Genomic DNA, 21357 nt, shown 5'->3' on the forward strand with positions numbered 1-21357 from the left:
TCATGTGAAGTACACACAGCCTGAATTGGCTTTATATTCCCACCGCACTAATTCACAGTCTGCAAGGCAAGAATCCTTTGCCATCTCCAGAATCTGTCTTCTCCAATGTTTGTTGCTTTTACACAGGTAGAAGGTTTAGCTGGTTCAACATTTCACACAAAGAATATGGGACAAAGTAGTTTTTAAGTGACCAGAATCAGAGGCTTTCCTGGCCTCTCCTGTTTACCTAAGATGTCAGAAATAAAACAAAAAAATTCCCTCCTATGGGGTTACTAACATGTTGGTAACCAGCAGCATAACAAAGCCCTATGAAACAGACTCAGACTGTTGAGAACGGTTGTTAATGCATTTTTAACACTGGCCAAGGACACGATCATTTGTGACACCAACAGAAGCATACCTAACTTTACCAAGCTAAGACTGGCTCCCTGCAGTCATGTCAAGACAGATTACTTCCATAGTGATGCTCCACAAAACCTATCACAAGCCAGGAACTGTAACAGCAATATTTTCTTCACAAGCTCCAAAACTATGTGAAATCCAGATAATATCTATACACCCACTGATGAATGCTATAATAATGTAAATCTTGGGAATATTCAGATTCTGTCAGAAACTTCCCACTCTGAGCTCAGTTTTACTCACAGCATGCTCCCACACAGAAATCATGCATAAAGACACACCTGGGCTACTGAAACAGTCCACTGTAAACACTGTTCATAAAACAAAAAAAAAAAAACACCAAGCTTTTTTCTTTCAGGGAGATTTCATACTCCCTACAATTGTGAGGATTTTGCCACTGAGGTAAGCAGCTTTATCTCCACTGACCTGATTTCCCTGATAACTTTTTTACCTTATTGTCGGCAGAAGTACATGGAAATTAATCTTAAGTCCAATATTACAAAGCTGGAATTATCTGTAATATCCAATGCCAGAAAAGAGCCTGAGCGATCACATTTTAAAACAGTCAGTAGAAAAGATGGAATCCAAGGAGTAATCGCTGGAGAAAAACCAGTGAAGAAAAAAAGGTACGTAAACCATATAGAAAATACAAACAACATGAATCATACAAAAGCTCTGCTCTGGACCATTTATAAATTCCATAGGTTGCACTATACAACTGTATCATTAACAATGGAAAAGCATTCCTGAAAATCCTTTCATTATATTTTCTGACAATGTATTAAAGATTCCAGTGTCTGAAAACGTGACTTCATGCAGTTACACAATATTGTATTAAAATTTGCTTTTCAATTCAAATACTGTTGGTACTAGTCTGTTTACAAAGATAATTACTACATTAAGTAATCTGTATGGTATGTGGCCGTACACAATTGTGGCTAAAATCAAAAGGTCCCAGAGAATATTTTGAAGCTTTTTCAACCTATTCTAATCCATCTGGCACAACACTTAAATTATGTGAACAGAGGTTTTAAAATTTCTTTCAAGAAAATTAACCCCAACGCTATGCCCCTTTTCTTCCACACCTTTGTGGAGGTTATCAAAGGTCTTCCTCAACAAAGGAGGAAGTGGAAATGGGATGAACCTTGGTCTTTTGAAGTAAGTGGGAAAATTTTCATTGACAAAGGCTGTGCATCTACCTAGATCGCTGAATATACAAGGGGAAAATGGGCTGAGAGCTCTCACACACACAACAGAGAAATAGGAAATAAAGCCAGAAGTAATGCAAGTAATTCCCTTTATTGTCACAGTGCCAAGTGCCACATTTAACTAAAGTACATATAGAAATACTATTCAAGAGAATGGAGCCATGCTCTTTTGGGCACTGCCCAGCAACAGGACAAGGATCAACCAGCATGAACTGGAGCACAGGAAGTTCCATACAAAAAAACTTCACTGTGAGTGTGACAGCACTGGCACAGGTTGCCTAGAGTGGTTGTGCAGTCTCCTTCTTTTGAGACATTCAATACTGACCTGGACACTTTCCTGTGTAAACTGCCAAAGGGAACCTGCTTTAGCAAGGAGTGGGACTAGATCATCTGCAGTGGTGTCTTCCAATCCCCATGATCCTGCGATTCCGGTGCTTCACATTTACAAAATCTTCGTAAGAACAATCAATGACATTGATTGACCTACAGTAGTTCAACAGATCTTCACCACACCACATACCTCAGCCACTCATCCTCCAATAAACAGCTCTGACTTTTAAATTACTTACAAATATACACCCACATATGCACATTTATGCACAGCATATGCACACACACGAATGCACGCACATGTATTTATTTGTGCTCCACTGTTTACCCATCCATATTAATACTTCTGCCTTGGGAGTATTGTTATCCATAACTAGAACCAGACATGTGGGACACTAATTCATTCCTCTGGGTGTAAAATGAGGGGGGAAAAAAATATCTAATATAACTAAACTGACACCATTAAGCTTAACCTTAACTACAGAAGGCCAGTGTGTTACCATTGTTACAGTGTAAACTGTAAGATAAACAGTTTTAAATTGCCCACCACACAAGCTTCTGAACTTGTCTGAGCAAAGGAAGCAACATTAAAAAAACAGACACTCACAATTCAGTAATTTTATGCATGACTATAAAATACCTGTTTTGTTCGAAAGCTCAGAAACTTCACAAACAAAAGAAATATTCATTTTAGATTTTGTTCCTCAAATAAAACACAGCTGAGCGTACAGATTCAATATATTACCTCTTAACAAAATTATTTTACCATGCCAAAAAAAACACATTGGTATAGTTTCTCCATTCTAGCATTATACTACTAACCTATACCAAACTTAGAACTGAAAAGTAAAGTTTTGCGGAAAGAACATAAAACAACTTTGTAAGCAAGCTGAATCAAACAGAAATGCAGTAAAAAATGTCATGCAGCAGGTTTCGCTGATGACTAGTTGACATTTTCATGCTTTTGTTATTGTTGTTGTTGTTACATCATCACCGCATCCCCCACCAGTAAAAATTAAGGAAAAGCTTATACAAGGAATTTTAACAGTGTCTTCTGCTCAATTTCAGGGTGGTACTTTCAATAACTACCCAGAAAAACCAAACCAGTCACAAAACTCATTAGGTAATCTGCACAGATCTCATTCAGATCCTCAAAAATCCTGAAAACTGCTTTTTTACAATCAATACTTACACTGTTTCAGATTTTCTGTTACACGCCTTAAAAAAAATCATAGTTCAATATAATCTTAAACCAGCCCAAATTCTATGAACCAGACAGCTGATGATTTTTTCACCACTAATTAATCTTCTGAACTGCAAAGTGATTTTTTTCCATTGCTGGCAACAGCCTTCTGCAACATGAAACTGGATTAAAAGAAAAGGTTAAGATGGGATAAAGAATAAAACATACTTTGTTCTGCATGTGAATTAGCATTTGGCAAAAGAGTATCACATATTTTAAAATGAATCTTCTAGAAAGATGAGTTTACTCAGAAGGCAATTCCCCATGTACTAATACCTACGTTAGCGCAAGTACAATGCATTGGAATAAGTTTATTTTCTACACTCTAACAATGGCAACTCAATTCCTATTATAATCTAAGCATGACTGCATTAGTTGTACCATCAACAAAGCATAACATCACAAGCATTTGTACTACAGACCCCCATAACACAGTCATTTTAAAGGGCATGTAGGAAGAAAAGTAGACTCAACAATATTTATTAAAGCACTTCTGACGCAGAGCAGAAAAAAATAACAAAACCACATCACTTAATGAGTTGAACGAAGTATGACCTGAAAAAATTATCATATAATATATTCTGTAATTACTTACTGTAATTAATAATCACTCATTTAAGTGAAACAGCATGACCAAAAAAAAATCTCTTCAGCAACAGGAACAGTAAACTCACCCCTTGTAAGTTAACCAAGGCAACTAACATCTCTTTGCAATACCATTCTTTCGCTTATGTAACTAACATTTTTGAAAAGGTTCCAGTCACAAAATATTTGCACTGTTGACTTACAAACTGAAGTGTTTTAAAAGATTATTTTAAGTAGACTAGGTGCTTGAGAAAACACACAAACTCCTGCGTGAAATCATAATGGCCATCCTTAAAATTGTAGGGCTTTTGATAGTAGCACTCAGACCTTTCATCAGGGGGACATGAAAGTATTTAAAGGAAGACTGCAGAAGTTCTGTCTTTCTCTGCAGCTTAATTAGCTTGAAGTGGAAGCTTTCAGCAGGTCTCCTGCTGGGGACTCCCCATCTTGGTGGACTCCAGCAAGCTGCTCCTCAAGACATCCAGCTCCCACACATTACTTCCCACAGATCCTTTTGAGGGTGGGGAGAGGGAGCGGCTTGGATAAGCCCTGTTCCAACCACAAGCAGGTGGCACACAGCTCCCCGTGAATCACAGCCAACTGGAGTACATTAAAGCAGTCCTCAGGCTACCCTAGATAGGGCTGGGCCAAGTCAGAAGTGGAGAAACACGCAGCTATAATTAGGAAAGAGATCAAAAAACACATTCACTCTTAATCAAAAACATTTTCCCTCTTAATTCAGTCAAATATCAATAGTTTTAAAAAGGTCTTTGTTGTATCCCTCCTCTCCTTTCCATCTATCCAGCTACAGACACAAATACCAACAAGCTTAGGCAAGACGAGGCATGAATAGAAGGGAATATAATCTCTAACATGTCATTTGTATTTCTACTGCACTTGGGATTTTTGGATCCAAAGGGGAGACAGATCAGAAGAGCCCAATTGCAATGCCAGTGCTAAGAAACATACACTTTCCATGGGGAACTCATTGGACAGGTAACATGAAGCAAGCTATCCCTAAATACAAGTGTTTCAGCAAGCCAAGCATCTGTTTGGAGACAAAGACCAACATTTATTTTTCATTTCTATGGAATTTCAGTTTAATTGCATCCAAACTGGAACAACACTGAAAAATATTGGTCCAAAACCCTTTTCTGCTTTCTGTAATTTCAGATAGCAGTTAATAAGAAAGGAAACAACATGACACCACAACACCAGAGAACACTTTAAACGTGAAAAAAGAGAACCACCTAATGAGAATCTGTTACAAATGGAGGCTCTTCATAGCCTGAGCCCAAACTGCATGCAGCTTTGCCTGTAGATGACACAAGTTCACAGAAGCAAAATTCCTGAACATAGCTCTTCGAGCAACCATGCGTTTTCTATAATCTTTCTAAAATTCTTTCGGAAGTGCATTCATAGTAACTTGAGAATCGGAATGGGCACTTGATGCAGCTATATCAGGGAGATGTTAGAAAAGCAGCAGGCAAAAATCAACGCTACAAACTTAAAAACTAAGCCTGCAGATAGAAACTGATCTGCCTACGGCTGAAGGCATTCATTTCATTTTTTCAAAGGAAGAGGGGTCAGGAAGGTAACAGAGGTAGTGATGAGGCTGATTCACCCATTTTTCACTATGCTTCTGGTCTGTGAGCTTGTTTTCTTTTCAAGTCAGCCCCTCATCTTTGAGGTTAAATAAAACCTCAGATCTTTGCTTAAAAATATGTAGAGTCTTCAAGGTCCCCTGAAAACTTCTAAAAAAGAACTGTACAGTAGGAGGATTTACACCTGGTGTCACAGTTTCATGATTTACTGTTATCTGTATTCCACATTACAACATCATGTAAAGCACTGGGAGTTACAGAGTTAATGCCCCACTTCCACAGACTGACAATTTCCCAAATACATGGCTCTCTCAAGAGAAGAACTACATGCCCAGAGGACTTTTCATTCAGAGGGGAAGATAAAGCTGGCAAGTCATGGGACTCTCACTGCCTGGCAGTGTGTGTGTGCACTCCCCAGCTGTTTTGCCTTCAGTTCAAAGTAAGGCCTTCAGTTTCGGACACAGTCTCTCATACTTGATTTATTAGCCTCAATTCCAATTATACTGTATTATATGGTGTTATCTTGCATTCTGATATCACATTTAGTAAAAGTAACTTCCCTCCTCAGATCGTTGCTGCTGTTCTGTATTTGGGCCCAGTTCCCTCTTTTTCTCACCTCTTTTCCCTTTCCCCTTTTGGGCCAGTGAGCCTGCAGGCCTGCTGCCCCTGCCATGGACACAGATCAATCTAGATAACTTTGTGACAACTGATAAGGTCATTTTTAATTAAAATATAAAGTAATTTTTTCACACCACACTACTTATTAGCCTTCACCTGCCTCGTTTGCTCTTCTATCATTATCCTTACTTACAGGGAAGCAGACCAAGGAGACTTCCACAAAGACTGTAAACAATACATCTAATAGTCCTTAACTTCTCAAACATAACTGCCAAAATAATGGGGAAAAAAAAAAAAAAAAAGGAAATTGTTTCTGCAGTGCCAGGACATAAATATGGACATATGCAATAGGACTAGACTGACAGGAGGCAGACACCTCAGTCACTATAGCCATCTCAAGCTTCAGCCAGTAGACCAAGTCTTTAGTCTCCCCATTATCTGACCCAGGATGCTATTTCACATCACATATTTTAGACTTCTTCTGGATCCCAGCCCTGTTCACTCTAAAACTGCCTTGGAACGCAGGATGTTTGCAAATAGCTCCAGGGATTTCCAACATAAGGCACAATGACAACATTACACATCTGAAAAGAGTGCTGTGGTTTAGAGGGAGAAGTTGCCAAAGCTTTTATAGAGCCACCAGATTAAGTCTTCTCTGCCTGGGGTCTCTCAGAAAAACAGGGCAGCACAATAACCCACAGTTGCAGCAGCTTAACAACACTGCTACTCTACCTCTCAAATTAGAGTACCCATACAGGAATGTGCATATTTTGCATTATATTAGTACGACAATGGCAGTGAAGAAGATCTAAACACAGCTTTATAATCCCCATAAACACATCCTCCATCATCTTGGGTGGTGGGCCATTGTCAGGAGCGCCAGTCCCAACCCAGGATCAAACCTGTCCAGCATTTCCTTGAATCAGGTCTCCCAACATACTGTAAAATAGCACATAATAAAAGGTTAAGGACTGAATGTACTCTATGCACAGGCTTGCTAGAGTTAGAAAAAAATGAAAGTAGCTTAACTGAAAACAAAAGTGACCCTGGCTAGATGTTAGGGAATGCTTTCTAACTGGAAGGATAACAAAGGACTGCAGCCGAGCTCTTGGGAGGCTGCAGAACCTCTTTAGTAGAGATTTTCAAGAATACATCAGACAAGAAAAAAATACTGTAAAGAACAAACCACATATCTGTGATGTCTTCATCTAATGCAATTTATAATAAATTGATCAAACATCCTTCTCATCCAATTCCCTTCTACTCTTACTGCTCAACAGAAGCAATCCCAGCCACTGAGAAATAATTATTTCAGCTTCAAGGGGAAAAAAATAAATCTTGCAATCATAATACTTGTTTCACTTTCATGCTTCCTCATACAAATATGCAGGCTTACTGGTTTTAAGAGTCAGCAGGGTTTGCGCTATTAAGTGCCTCACTGCAACCATGACAACAGAAAGTTTTAATTATTTCAAATGAGAGTAGGAAAGACATTCCAAGACTTGGTACTGAAGAAAACACCAAACAAGGGGAAATTTAGTATAGGAATCCAACTGCAACACTGCAGATCTGAAGGTTTCCAAACAACTCAAACACCTTTAAAAAGAAGAAAACTACATCTATTACAAACTGCACAGACAAATGAGAAGTAATGAAACTAAATTTACTTAGAAAACATTTGCAATAATTGCTATCACAGCTGACACTGGTTATTTTGATCATACAGCCAGACCTTCAGGTAGAAACTTCTAGAATGAGCAGAACTCAGAAGTACTACACGAGAGGTTTAGATGCTATATTCTTACTGAAGCACTTAAATACAGACAGAGTAACACCTGAATCAGACAATTTTCAACTGCATATCACTACATAAATGACCCTGCACTAGCCAAACCTTCCTTATGAAACCGTTTTAATATGTTCACATGTGAAAAATTACAGTATTGCTTAGAGGCAAGCATTTCTTTGTGTCAGTTCCTTAAAACTGTTAAATCCACATTTAATTATGTGGAATTTGGTTTTGTTCTTTTTTCTGGTGGTGGTGGTGTGGTTTTGGCTTGTTCTTTTGGTTGTTCTTTTTTTGAGGGGAAGAGGGGCTGAAGGTTTGCTTTTTATGATACTAATTTAACAGCATAAAACCTTGTAACTTCTGCTTCTAGCACTGAATTAGAAAATGCCAATTCATAATGCTCAGACACTGCTTTCCACTTTTAGCTCATGGGTCTAATACTCATAAGACCAGGCACAGTAAGGAAAACTTTATGTAAGAGATACTATATTGATAGTTACTTTTTAACTGTTAATTCAGGTCTTAAGACAGATTTCCAGAACTATCTTAGTGCCAGACACAACTTTTAGAAATATGAGCTCTGGAAAGACTTATACAGTGTCAAAATGCTTTTGAAAATAAATATCATGCCTGTCCTGCCTATGATTACTTGATACAACAGACATCAGCAGGATCATCCTTGCTAAGACCAGATCCATGCAATTTCTTCTTTTTATATGTATCATTTTTGTTGTTTTGTCACCTTTTTTTTTATTATTATTCACTATTGTTTGGATGTTGTTTGAGATCATTTGAATTTGACAAAGGACAACATTATTTCTTTCTCCTACATCTAAACATGTGTAAGCTGACCAAAACCAAACCACTGACTTTATTCATTCAGTCTTAATCAGTCTGGATTCCCTGTTTAATCCCTTGAGATTACAATGCTCAGTTGAAGAAAGAACCCCAGAGAGAACAAACTTCTGTGCAAAATAAAAAATGGACATGTAAATCCAGACTTCTAGCTAAATGAATTAAATTGAAACAAAAGTCATCTGTTCCATTCAGGTTCAAGCAAGCCAGTAATTCCACCAAAATACTTTTCTGCTTAATCCTTACCCTATAGAATAGAGATAGAGAGAGACAGACATGTCTCCTTCTAGACAGAGATGTTTCAAGGTGCTTCAAGCTACACTCCTTGCCCAGTAAGTAGCCTACACTATCATGAATGCTCTCATAATCTTTAACAAAACAGTCTATCAGAGGCTGCAGCTCTGCACATCCAGTTAGTCAGAAAAACCATTTCTGCATGCAGGCCTAACTGTTGGAGACTTTAGGGTATGATGAGCTGACAGAATTGATCCAAGAGTTTGACAGACTGTGGGTTTTATGTTTTGGTAAGGTTAGCATGTGCTGTGGAATCACCCCCTAGACCTTGAGCAGACGAGCTATCTTTGCAGCTTTGTGCAGAAGATGCTTAAAATATTCAGGCTCACCTGCAAACATTCAGGCTGCTCCTGGAGTCACAGCATACCTCCCTGCCAGCCCACTCCAGGGAAAGTCTGTCAATCTGGTAATGCTAACCTATTACCTTTCCCACTTAAGGAAAGGACAAAATTACTTGCTTCAGTACAGATTCTTTTCACAGCTTTTTATCTTCATGAACGTTCTGTAGTAAAAACAAAACATCCTTACCTGAAACTATGGCATACCTTCAGCAAGTGGATACAGGTCAGTTCTTAGCAATCCATCCATCCTACATGTTTATTATTTGGAATGAATGCCTAGTGCTATTTACCCACAAAATTTATACTGTTAAAAGAACAGCCCAAAATTAATCAGCCATCCTACAGCAAAGAGATAATAGTCCATCAACTGACAACATGCCCTCTTTTCTCCTCCATTCTAATCAGATCCTCTTACACACCTGTCAGTTCACTCGCTGCATATTGCTTCAGCCCTAGACTATGGATCTTTGGGGCAGGGCCTGCCTTTGTGCTCACGGTTTGCAGTGGACTTTGTTGTTTTTTCAGTCTGCTCACATGCAGTCACAACTAAAACAATCATCATTCTACAAAAACTCAAGCGCTAACATGTACGGGAGGAAACAGATATATACATGAGCAACAGCTTTCATTTATCATATTATGCTAAAGCATAATAAACTAATAGTCAATGCATTGTTTAATTAAATGTTTGGTCCCTTCTTCCAGATAGAAAATGGCTAGCTCTTGACAGAACACAAGACTTCCTTTGTGTATGCTTTAAACAATTGCTACTGCAACTTCTTTTAAACAGTTTGCCTGGTTCCCTGCTCCAGCTTCAGACTTGGAAGAGCTAAGAAGAATCGTGCTTTTCCCTGCATCGTGACCTTTTTTCCTCTTTGCAAGGCTGTGCTGTTTTGAAAGCGCCTATCAGCCAGATCAGGTTTCCTTCTCCCCATAACTCTGCCCAGTAATTGTCTAAACTGATTTCAAACTGCAAGCACATCTGCATGCATGGTGAACCCACAGCAAACACCTGCTTCTTACAAGCAACATACTCCTTGCTAGCTCCTGTACAGAAGAACATGCTTCCAGTTTGGCATGCTTTAATGAGAGGAAGGTCAAGCACATTGCCTTACTTGGTTTTTTGTTCCCTCAGAAATCAACGTTTAAAATTCAATTGCTACAGTTCGAGTTAATTTTCTTATCCTATATTTCTTCAGTATGCACAACACAAAAATCAGAACAAGCATGAGAAACTATGTAAAAAGTAGCAACCTGTTAAGTACCTTTCTTTTCAGTAAGGACACTGTGTCTATCTGCTCCCTGTGCTGAAATTTATGTCAAGCGTAGAAAAAACGAATAACTAAATTCACTGTTAGCAAAGGCAGAAGAAACTCGCACCATGTTCCACAGAATGAGATCAGCCATCTGGTGGATTTTACACAAACGAAGAATAATCTCTGTTACAGCAAGGAGGTGGGCACTGCACACATTCATAAAACTTCAGAAGACAGTTGAGTACAGCAATGAACACTGGCTTGTACTTTTGTGACTTCTCAAGTGCATGCTTAAACATGCTTAAACAGTAGAGCAGGCATATTTAAAAAAAAAAAAATGAAAAAAGAAAAAAAAAAGAAGTGTTTTGAATCATCAAGAGAAGGCACTTATTAGGATAAAATAAAACTGAAGGAAATTCCACTTACCCTTTTGATTTAGGAGTTTCTCTAAGCGCATTATTTGCTCGTGAAAAGTTCTGGATTAATTATTTTGTAGGGAGGTTTACTCAGGCTGCCCTACTGCAAAGCCTCAACCCTGACCTATGTAATTCTCTTGAGTAATAAATAAAGGTACAGAATACATAGAAGGGCAAAAAAAAAAAAAAAAACCGACATCTAGAATAAAAAGCTAGTTTTTGTTCATATTCAGTGGACCCATCTGGTTTAAGAACTTCGTACTTGGTACTTTTGCCTTCTTACAGAGCTTCTGCAGACTACAGGGAAAAAAATAAGAATATATATATATATATATATATATATATATATACACACACACACACACATATATGAGGTTGTTACAAAAACACTGACAATTCAAATTAATGCAAAGAAAGACAACAAAAGAAAATTTGAGATTCTTCTCTTCTTTTGACATTATAGATTCCAGCTCCTAAACATCACCCTTCCACAAAGAACCGCTCTAACTTTTACACAGATATACACACAATGTCAAAAAGATGTTTTTTTCTGACACACCAGGCTGACTTTTGTTCACTTGCATTTGTTCAACAAAGCAGAGTTTGTAAACAAACATGATTTTCACTTAAGATCATCCTTAAGAAAAGTCTTTAGGAATCAGCTCACAAAAAATTGCTTCTCTTGCAGAATTCATTCAGGAAAGCAGGAAAAGAGAAAAAGCAGCTCCAGGATCATGGAATAAAGGCGAATCCTGAGAGCAGTAAGCACAGCTTTCATGCTCTAAACTGTCAGACCTAAGACCTGAATGCCAAAGAAAGGCCAAGGATGGCTAAGAAAAAGTTTAACTTTTCATTAGAAGTGTGTGTGTCTCTTTTATGTGAATAATAATGTAACATCTTTGAACACGATCTAACATGTTTTATTTTCAAGAGTCATCATTTATTGAGTCTGCTTGTAAAAAAAATAGGGTCCAATTTGGCTCTGCTTGAAGTCAGTACTGAAGTATGCTAAAACATCTTTTGCTGTCACTAGTATTGAAAGCAGATTCTCAGTTTGTTCTCAAATCAGAGAAAAGCTCTAGTAACTCACTACTGCTTTGACAAGATAAAGAAATGTTACTACCAAATTACTGCCCAAGGAAGAGTACTACCTTTTGCCAGAATACCCCACGGACAATGAATTACTGAAGGAATCAGAAGGCCAAGAACATTTTCTTTGTAATAAAACTTGTCCATGTCTATTCACAGCACTGGGAGAGGGGAAAAACAAACCCCACTTTTAAGGAGAAAATGGTTTGCAGAAGTGATTGTGGGGAGTGTAGAGCTGTCAGGTCTTAATACAGAAAAACAAAGACTATTTGTAGTAACCCAAAATAAATGCTGTGTCTTTGAAGGATATCAGAAGCTTTCGTTTCTAAATGTGATCCTATACATTGAAAGTACACACTGAGAAGTAAACTGAAGCATTCATGCAACTCAAATGTTGCACACAAAACGAAAAGGCCATGCTGAGACATTTTTATATAGAAAAAAAAAAAAAATGGGAGGAAGAATATGACTGAAGAATCACTTAAAAAAGAAGCAAAAGATTTGATCTTTTGAGCATCAGGATAAATATTCAATCCTTCAAAAAATATATTAAAAACACCTTCAAGTCAACCCTACCCAAAGCAGTTGATGCAAATGAAACCTAAAAAGCTGAGGGCAAGTCAGGACATTCAAGCAGTTCTTCAAACGGTTCCATTACAAGGTTTTGTAGCTTTCTCTCCTTTCTCAGAGGAAACATCAACCTGGAAAGAGTGTTTTGCCAGTATAACCACACATTCAATTTGCATCTCCCCCTCATTTGCCCGAGGCCTTTGTCTCCTGACCACCAGTACTGAACTAAAGCTACCTTTTTTCTCCCATGATCCATGCTGAAGCATCCTAACTCACTGTGAAGGAAGGTCCATGCACAGTTGTCAGGACTATTTGCTGTATGGTCCTCAATATAAAGAGAATAGTTTCAGCTGTACCAGGCAGTCTTCCACATTACCTACCTTCAAAGCACCTGGTACATACCACTTATTCCCCACTCACACTGAAAACCAGAACTATGACAGCCAGAAACTCAGCTCCTTCTTTTATTCATTTTATATGTCAGAATAAATCATTTATGCAAAAGATAGGTTGTCTCCCAGCATCAAGCAAACTTCAAATAAAAATCCAATGGGAATGTCTGGTCTATGTAAAACACATATCAGATACGCCCATCTCATAACACTGAGTCCACGATGCCCGGGGCTCCTTGTACTCCATAACTCTGTCTTCACAGATAGTAAAAGCATGGACTCAGAAAACTTGAAAATATAAAAGTTTCTTAACACATATTAAATCTGAAAAAGTGGTTGTTGTCACATAAGTGTTTTTCCTCCTTTTGGAATTCTGAGTAGTCAGCTTCACCAATTCACACACCTTAAACTAAAACTGACTCACCCTTGCAGTTCTCAGGATACCCCTCATAAAGATGGCTCTGTTATAAATGAAAAGTTACCCTGAAAAACACAGTTATGTGGAAAACAAGAGCCAGGTCCAGTGATAATTACCTGGCTTAACCCTGCAAGACAGCCAATTGCCTTTTGTTCTGCAAAGCACTAAAATGTGTGCTTACACACATCAGTAATCATGCCAAATTTTACCACTAATTACATGGGAAAACTGCCATTTTCTGTATTCAGAACACTTTTCATGCAACTTAGAGATAAAAGATGCTCCTTTTCCCTTGCTAAAAGGTGCTTTGTCTCACATGGTACTGAAGGATTAATTCTTTGGCTTACCTCACATTTTCCTGAGAACACAGTAAAGATACCAAACCACAGAGCCACTTATTATCAAACTCACGCTCAGCCACATACAGTCACCCACCTATCTGAAAATTCATTAACTAGAACTGGACAAATAAAGAGCATTTTCTTGTTTGCGTTACAAAGAACTGTCTGTAGCCCTGACAAGTATAAGGACTAAATGTGGACCAAACAAACAAATAAACAAAAGCAAAACAAAACCCCACAAAGTACAAAAATATAGCCCACTTCCCCCTCAACATTAGTAATTATCCATGGCTATGAAACAATATATTTACTACATATTTTGAATGTAGTTAGTTTTCATAGAATGTAACGGTTACCCTTATTAAACACAATATCAATACCTGACTGCTGGGATGGTCCAATGCTCCTCCCTCACATTGCACCATGACAGAACAACCAAAATATCACCAGAGGCAAAGAGAAAGAAGGAACTGTTTAAGATCAACCCTTTCAAAACTCTATGAGAATTTTAAAAAACAAACTTCAAAACAGGACCCTTTTTCTGTATGTTGACAATGACTTCCAGTCCCTAAAGATTTCTGCATAGAATGATACAAAAACCACTACTTGTATATTTTACATTTTCCTTGTTCTTTTCAGTAACAGCAGCTTATACTGCCAATTCAGAGACATCACTGAGGCTTCTCATTTCCTGCTTTGGAAAGGATCTACTGGAATTACCTTTCATCGAAAAGTTTCTTCCCTTATCACCACATTTCTTTTCCTCTCTTACTGATACTCCCAACCACACTTAACTCCTAATTCTGACCTCTCCATTACTGGACTTGTCCTTTCTTTCTGTCAAATAAACCATGCAGTTCTTCAGACTGGTCCTCTCAAGACCTTCTTCTTGCAGGTGAGCACCTACCTCCCCAGGGTTCACTGAGGATGGCCAACTCGTAGCCAATGGCACAGCAAACAAGACAAGGTGTGCCTGTCCTACAGTGACATAAATCTCTAAATACCACAATTTAAATTTTAGCTTTTTAAAAAATTAACAACCTCACAGTACTTATGGACACAAACCAAGGAATACAACCTTCCAGCAGAGATTAGAAGGGCAGTGCAAGACCAAAAGAGCCCAGCTCTCATTCTGCAATGCCTCTGCTGTCTTTCCACTTCTAAGTAATAGCATGTGGCAACCCCAGGCATGCCCCTTTGACCTCAGTGCCTGCAGGGTTCAACTACCGCTAAGAGAGAATGGACAGGAAGAAGCAGGAACAAAAGCATAATCAATACAGAAATTACAATCTTGATTTCAAGTTAGGAAATTGAATGGATACACAGCAAGCACAAGAACCTGAAATGTACTGAAATGCAGTCTACCACATTCTACTCAGGTTTTGTAATGTCACTTGACTGTAAAGACTTCACTTGTCATGAAAATACAGCAAATAAACCTGTAATATCACTACCAAAAAAAAAAAAAGAACTATAAAAATTATCTTGTGGAAAACACTATTAAAAAAAAAAAAAAAAGAGCTCAAGAAACAAGAAAGGGGAAAAAAAAATCACTTATTCTGCCATCTGTATATCAAAAATACTGGTATTAACGGTGCAGCACAATCAATATGTTAATTCTCACTTTTCACACATTTTCAATAGCACCTTGTTAACATATATATACAATGTGAAATAACAACAACAAAACCTGCAACTTATTAAATTATCTTTCTGAAGCGCCATCCCAATTATTTAGTCTCTCCAAAAGTGGTATCTTTGATATGAAGTGGTTCCAGCTCCCAAGGATTTTCTTTCCAGAGTCGAAGAGGAAGGGTAGCAATTCTACAAGTAAATTTGGTTTTAGAACCGAACAAAGTAAAACATAACATATCAACAGATGGTATTTTACTACACTAAATAGCCCAATACAAGAAATGCTGATTCCCATTTACCAAAATCCAAAAGGCAGTTTAATATAAAGACCACCCCACAATGTTAGATATGTTCTGATTATATTAAGAAATCATTGCTCATTGAAGCCAGCAAACAGAATCCTCTGACAACATTAATGCTCAAATCTCAAGGTGACTAAGAGGTAACTTCATTTAAAAGTCAATGGCTTTCCTTCTTGCTGTCATGCTAGTTTCATTAATTTAGTTAAGTGCACCTAGGGAAAACAGTATCTCAGTGTTCATTTATTTTCTGGTTACTCCCCAGAGTATCTTCCTGGTCTCATCTGCAAAGACTTCAGTAAAATTAGTAATCTATTTCAAACATGTGACAGTGATTTTTAGAAGCACTAGATAGCAAGGTATGCGAATCCTTTTGTTCCTTTCACTTCTCTCCAATTAAAGTACCAACACACTGCACAATTCCACACGTGCCACCTTGCATACAGTGCACAATCAGATCTCCTCATCCTTTTTTATATCCATAATAAAAAGATAAAAATTCAGAATTCTTCTAATGTGGAAGTTTAATTATTTATCCCTCCTACTGGATATAAATCACAGTTTTCTTAAAATATTTTTGTAGCTTTTATTAGAAACAATCTTTAGTGATACCGCATCACTGAAGAAGAACGTGTACTTACACACACTTAGAGTCTGATTAGCCTATTTGTTTAGCTCCCCCACTGCCAAGCAGAATATGCACAACTGACAGAATCCTGCAGCTTTTATAGACAAGAAACCACATGGTTTGAAGCAAGACTTGGAAATTTTTTTTCTAAATGCCATTTCAGCTTAAAAATAACAAGATTTCAAAATTCCATTCTTTAAATACTGTGATAGTGAAGGTTTAACTTTTATTAACTATTATTTTCACAGGAATGCTGAACATTCTTTCACAACATGCTGAACATCTAGAAGAATCCACACTGAAAGTATCTCTTAATCCATCTGAACCATAGCAAAGGAAAGAATACCCAGATGTAACGCACTTGAGTTTTTATCCTGCAGTTTAGTAGCACAGACCAAAATTTCTACAGGTCCAAAGCAGCTGCATTCTACCATTAAAGAGATTTTTGGGCTTTCTGAAATAGTGTGCCTGCATAAGGGAGAAAATTTATGACAGAAACATGCTTTTTGAAAGATGCAGAAACAATACAACAGAAATTACTATCACAAGGAACACATCCCATATTCACATAGCAAATGACTGCCAATTTGATTTTCAATGCTGACTCTCAACTTGAATCATTAGCAAACAATGAGATGTTTTCAGTCATAGGGATCTATGTTCTGCTGGCATGTGTATTCAGTAAGTGTTTATATCAGGAGAAATAGAGGTGCCTACCATTCTCATATTTACTGGAGTCCACTAGACCTAAATTAGCTTATGCTAAAGATGCATCCGCATTTTTTTGTGTTTTATTTTGCAAGCATGAACTCTGGAACATTTTAAGCTGCTCAGATGTAAAAAGAAAAAGAAATTTCCAAAAGGGAGTGAAAAACTCCAGTTAATCCTTCTGATAAAGCTTATCACAAGTCAAAGCAGAATCTTCCAAGTCCATACAGAGTTTCCTCAACACACAAAAATACAAATGGTGCAATAAGGCACACCAATCTCTTTCAGTGACAATTACTCTAATTCCTAATAGAACTAATGTATGTGACTCACATAACCCATTCACAGTCAGACATCATATCAGAATACTTCTGACATGCCCTGCAACTCCACTGAATAAAAAGTGCCTACCCAAAGGTAACACCTTTGCATAAAGCTGCCTAACTTACTGTTCGATCTGTATGATGACGCCTTAAAATAAAAGCAAAAAATGTGTTCCTATTATCAGCTAATTTTTATTAGCAATAAGTTTCATTAAAATCTCTTAACTGGTGTCATGAACACCACTGTCAGAGCTCCATCCACGAGCCTGAACAGATGCCACACTTTGTACCATATGCCTCCATCAGGCACGCAGTACCAGAACACAGCAAATACACTCTCTCAAATCCAAAACTGTCTGGACTAAGAGCTGCCATTGCCTTTTTTGTCTCAAAACACTTGCTCTCCAAAATACCTCCCTCAGCCAATGGGATACAGGGAAACATAAAAATTGCTGTGTGATATCTGATTTCCTGATTTTCTAGCTGTTATCAGCCTACCGTAAACCTGACAGCTGGAGAACCAGTTTGCACCTTTCCACACAAAAGCACCCTTACCTTATGCTGCAAAGATAAAAAGGGAGAACAGCAAGACAGCATGGCCAGCAGTGAAAAAAACATGGAAAACCATGAGGAGCAAAAGCCATTCAGAGCCACAGAAGAGGCTGCCTGAGCACTGCCAGCAGTGAGGCCCAGGCAGGCAGGTAACTGTGTCCTGCAGGTTCCAGTGGCCTTGTGCAGGGCTAGATACTGACCCACCTGCTGCAAGACCCTGGAGAGTTGCTGGATCTCCTTGCACCTTATCTGTCTGCATGCAGGAAAAGCAGACTTCTCCTTTCCATGAGGAGCCCACAGAAATCCACAGAGGAGGGGTGGCTCTGAGAGCCTTCCTCCTCCACCAGCACTATGCAGTGATTTAATAAAGTGCACACATTACTCTTCTTTATCAAGAGTGTATTAACAGAGATCATAACTCAAAAAATGTAGTGTTTTACTACATATAGATGTTGTCAAATACATCAAGACAGAAGTAAGTGTCATGCAAACTAAGCAAAGCATTTTTCAGACTCCCAGGGCTTTGCCCCTTTATTTCAGATTGACCAAAACAACAAAGTTACTGAGCGCTTCTGGAGACAGAGCTCAGCCTCTCACCCTTCACAGCAAACATCTCCACTAAATCCACTGCAATCACACACATACTTGACAGTAAATAGTCTGTACCTTGTGCCAAAGCTGAAATACTATGGAAACAAATTCATTAAGAATACATTTTTAGAGGTAAAACAAACAAAACATGCAACAAAGTTATACAACTGTTTTATCTCATGGTTAAAACATCGAATTTGCCAGGATATGACAAATTCTAAGGTTTTTTTTTTAATATAAATAATGATTAAATAATCATGTAGATTCAGTGGAAAACCACAGAAAAAAAAAAAAAAAAAAGTGATTTAAAGTGTCATAAAACAGGACTTGCTTCTGTCCTCTGCTCTAAGGAGGACCAGGATCCAACTGAGGACTAACCCAGAAAGAGGAGAAGTGGTGGCTCCTCTTCAGCTAGACGCGCACTGCTCTTCACACACAGCTGTGCAAACACAAGGGAGAAAGAACACAAAGGTGGAAACCACTGGCGAGGTCAGGGAGCTGCACAGCTCTGTTCTGCTCCTGGAAGCTGCAGCACTGGGGCGTGGTTTCACATGATACAAATTAAAACAAAATTGAAACTAACAAAAAGGCTGCTACCAAAATAAATAAACAGAAATATAGAGATTCTCCTTTCCCCAAAGTTCCCTAGGGTGTAATCCCAGTGCTGACTGCACAATATTAGCCAACTATTACTTTTCTGTCAGATCCACAAACTGTTACAACTCACTCCACAACTGCTCAATGGGAAAGGGAATTCAGCAGTTCAGAGAATGGGAATTCAACACTGGGAAGGAGCAGGTGGAAGGGATCAAATCTTCAGCATCACACCACAGTCAGGTCTCAGCAACAATGGCAGGAAACCACACCCTGATCTGAAACAAGACCATTCCCAGCACTTCAGGTCTCAGATTCTTAAAGTGGAGTTGTACCTCTATTAGACCCTTTCCTTCACATGGGACGACTCTGTCAAACACTGCACACAGCCACCACCTTTCAGGTCTTGGATTTGTGAAGCTCACTACAGGACTATTTCTGCAGACTATTCTTCAAATGTTCTTCTGTGACTACAAAGACAAGTTTTTCAGATGTGTCAAAGCTCACACCTGAAAGACCTTAGGTACGTAGGTAATGAATTCCAGTAACACAGCAATTTGCTCACCCATCTGCACTAAGCTTCATTTTGAGCTATCTGCAGGTTGTTGGTTCTGCAGAGCTTGAAAATTCTCAGTACACGCAGAGTTGGTAGTGCCAAAGATTATGGTTATATTGATATTATTAATTGCAGGCTCTCTGTTCTCCCTTTCCTTTCTTCTCCCTGGTTGCTCCAGTTACTGGAGGTGACACATGCAAGCTATCCCAGCATATCCTTTAAATGTTTCATCCGTTTTCCAGAATCAAGTCATAAAAACTTACAGTTCAGTTATTTTTATTGTTGTTTGATTGATTTCCTGATTCAAGCACATTATCATTTTGCTAACAATTGCAAGACCTCGTGCTGAGCTTCAAGTGTCCGAGACGCACCATTTGCTCTTTCCTAACTTACCCGAACCCGACCAAGTCAAAGGCCTCCAGCAAAACCTCGGCTCGCACTCACTGCCGGGGCTCAGCAGCGCGAGGCAGACAACCGCAGCCCACGGCCGGGCTGAGGATCCCCTACCCACCGCCAAAGAGGGCCGCTGCTACCCGGGGCTTGGGGAGGCACCGCCGGGAGCGGCAGCTCAGGGGGATCGTACAGCGCACTCTTCTATTTCTTCTTTTCTGCAGCACGTAGAGGAAAACACTTGCGTGGAGTATCCGGAGTGTTCCGCGCTGCCCGGCACCTGCTGACTGAAATCCTACAGCTCTCCAAGGCACGCATCTTCCCGGGCCATCTGTCCCTCACCAGACCACAACCAAAGACACCCCATTCATTTTTCCGCCCCCCCCCCGCGGGATCCCTGGGACCCCTCCCGGCCACACGACGAGACACGAGGCAGCGCCGCCGCCCGCCCTCACCTTGATGCCCTGCTGCTGCGTGGTGAGGGTCAGCTTGGACTCGTCCAGGAACAAAACTTCGCAGTAGAATTCCTCCGGGACGGCGCAGAAGCAGCCCATGCCTGCCGGGCGCCAGGAGCCGATTAGGGCTGAGCCGCAGCCGGGCAGGGCCGTGTCGGCTGCAGGCCGGGGCCGCTATAGTTCAGCGCCCGGCCCCGTGGGACCACCCTCCACCGCGGCCATCCCGCGGGAGCGCTCGGACGGGGCTGCGGGCAGCTCCCCGCGGAGAGACCGGCACGGAGCTACGGAGGAAGGAGCCGGGCACGGCCCTCGCTGTCACGGCGCTCCGCCGCCCCGGGGAGGTGCCGAGCCGCCCACCCCCCCGTGCGCGCACGTTCCCTCGCTGCCTCTTTGTGCGATGGAGCGGCCGCCGAGGCAACGCCGCGGCTCACGCCCGCCGACCCTGCTATAGCGGAGCCGCGGGTCCGGCACGGAGGCCGCAGACGGCACCTGTGCACCCAGCGCTGCCCGGCGGAGCGACCGCCCCGGCTGCAGCCAGACACGGAGCTGCCCTGCCCGCCGCCGCCCCGCCCGGCCGCGCCCCGCGCCGCGGCAGCAGTGACCCCTGCTGGGCCCCGCGAGGGACGGGCTCCTGCGGGCGGAGGGTCGGGGACGATTGATGGGTTTTCTCGGCGCGAGGTGGGGGAGTGTTGGAGAGAAGGGCGGGAGGGTCCGGGAAAGGATGGCTTTAAAGCCTCCTTTAAAGTGCCTGCTCGTCTAAATGGTGAACTTGATGCAAATGCATTTAAAAACTATCGGTCCTGTGAAAAGAAAATAGGATGTAAAAGAAGTTGCAGTTGTCTCTGTATAATTTCTGGACCACTCAGTTGTCCACC

The 21357-nt window shown here is 40.1% G+C and overlaps 1 protein-coding gene across 3 annotated transcripts in view; it reads right to left on the bottom strand.

Moving 5' to 3' along the window:
• Positions 1-21065, bottom strand: part of EPB41L4A (erythrocyte membrane protein band 4.1 like 4A) — a 107604-nt gene extending 86539 nt beyond the window's left edge. The window contains exon 1 of one of the 3 annotated variants that reach the window (XM_015849456.3): positions 20483-21065. In XM_015849456.3, the coding sequence (XP_015704942.1) occupies positions 20483-20581 (99 nt within the window). In that variant the 5' untranslated portion in view covers positions 20582-21065. Of the gene's footprint in view, positions 1-20030; positions 20361-20482 lie in introns of those variants that run through there. The other 2 variants (XM_085529865.1, XM_085529864.1) reach the window with 2 other exon arrangements.
• Positions 21066-21357: the final 292 nt, after the last annotated feature.

The sequence above is a fragment of the Coturnix japonica genome, chromosome Z (assembly GCF_054131305.1).
Source record: "Coturnix japonica strain WE chromosome Z, WE-NBRP24, whole genome shotgun sequence".
Lineage (NCBI taxonomy): Eukaryota > Metazoa > Chordata > Aves > Galliformes > Phasianidae > Coturnix > Coturnix japonica.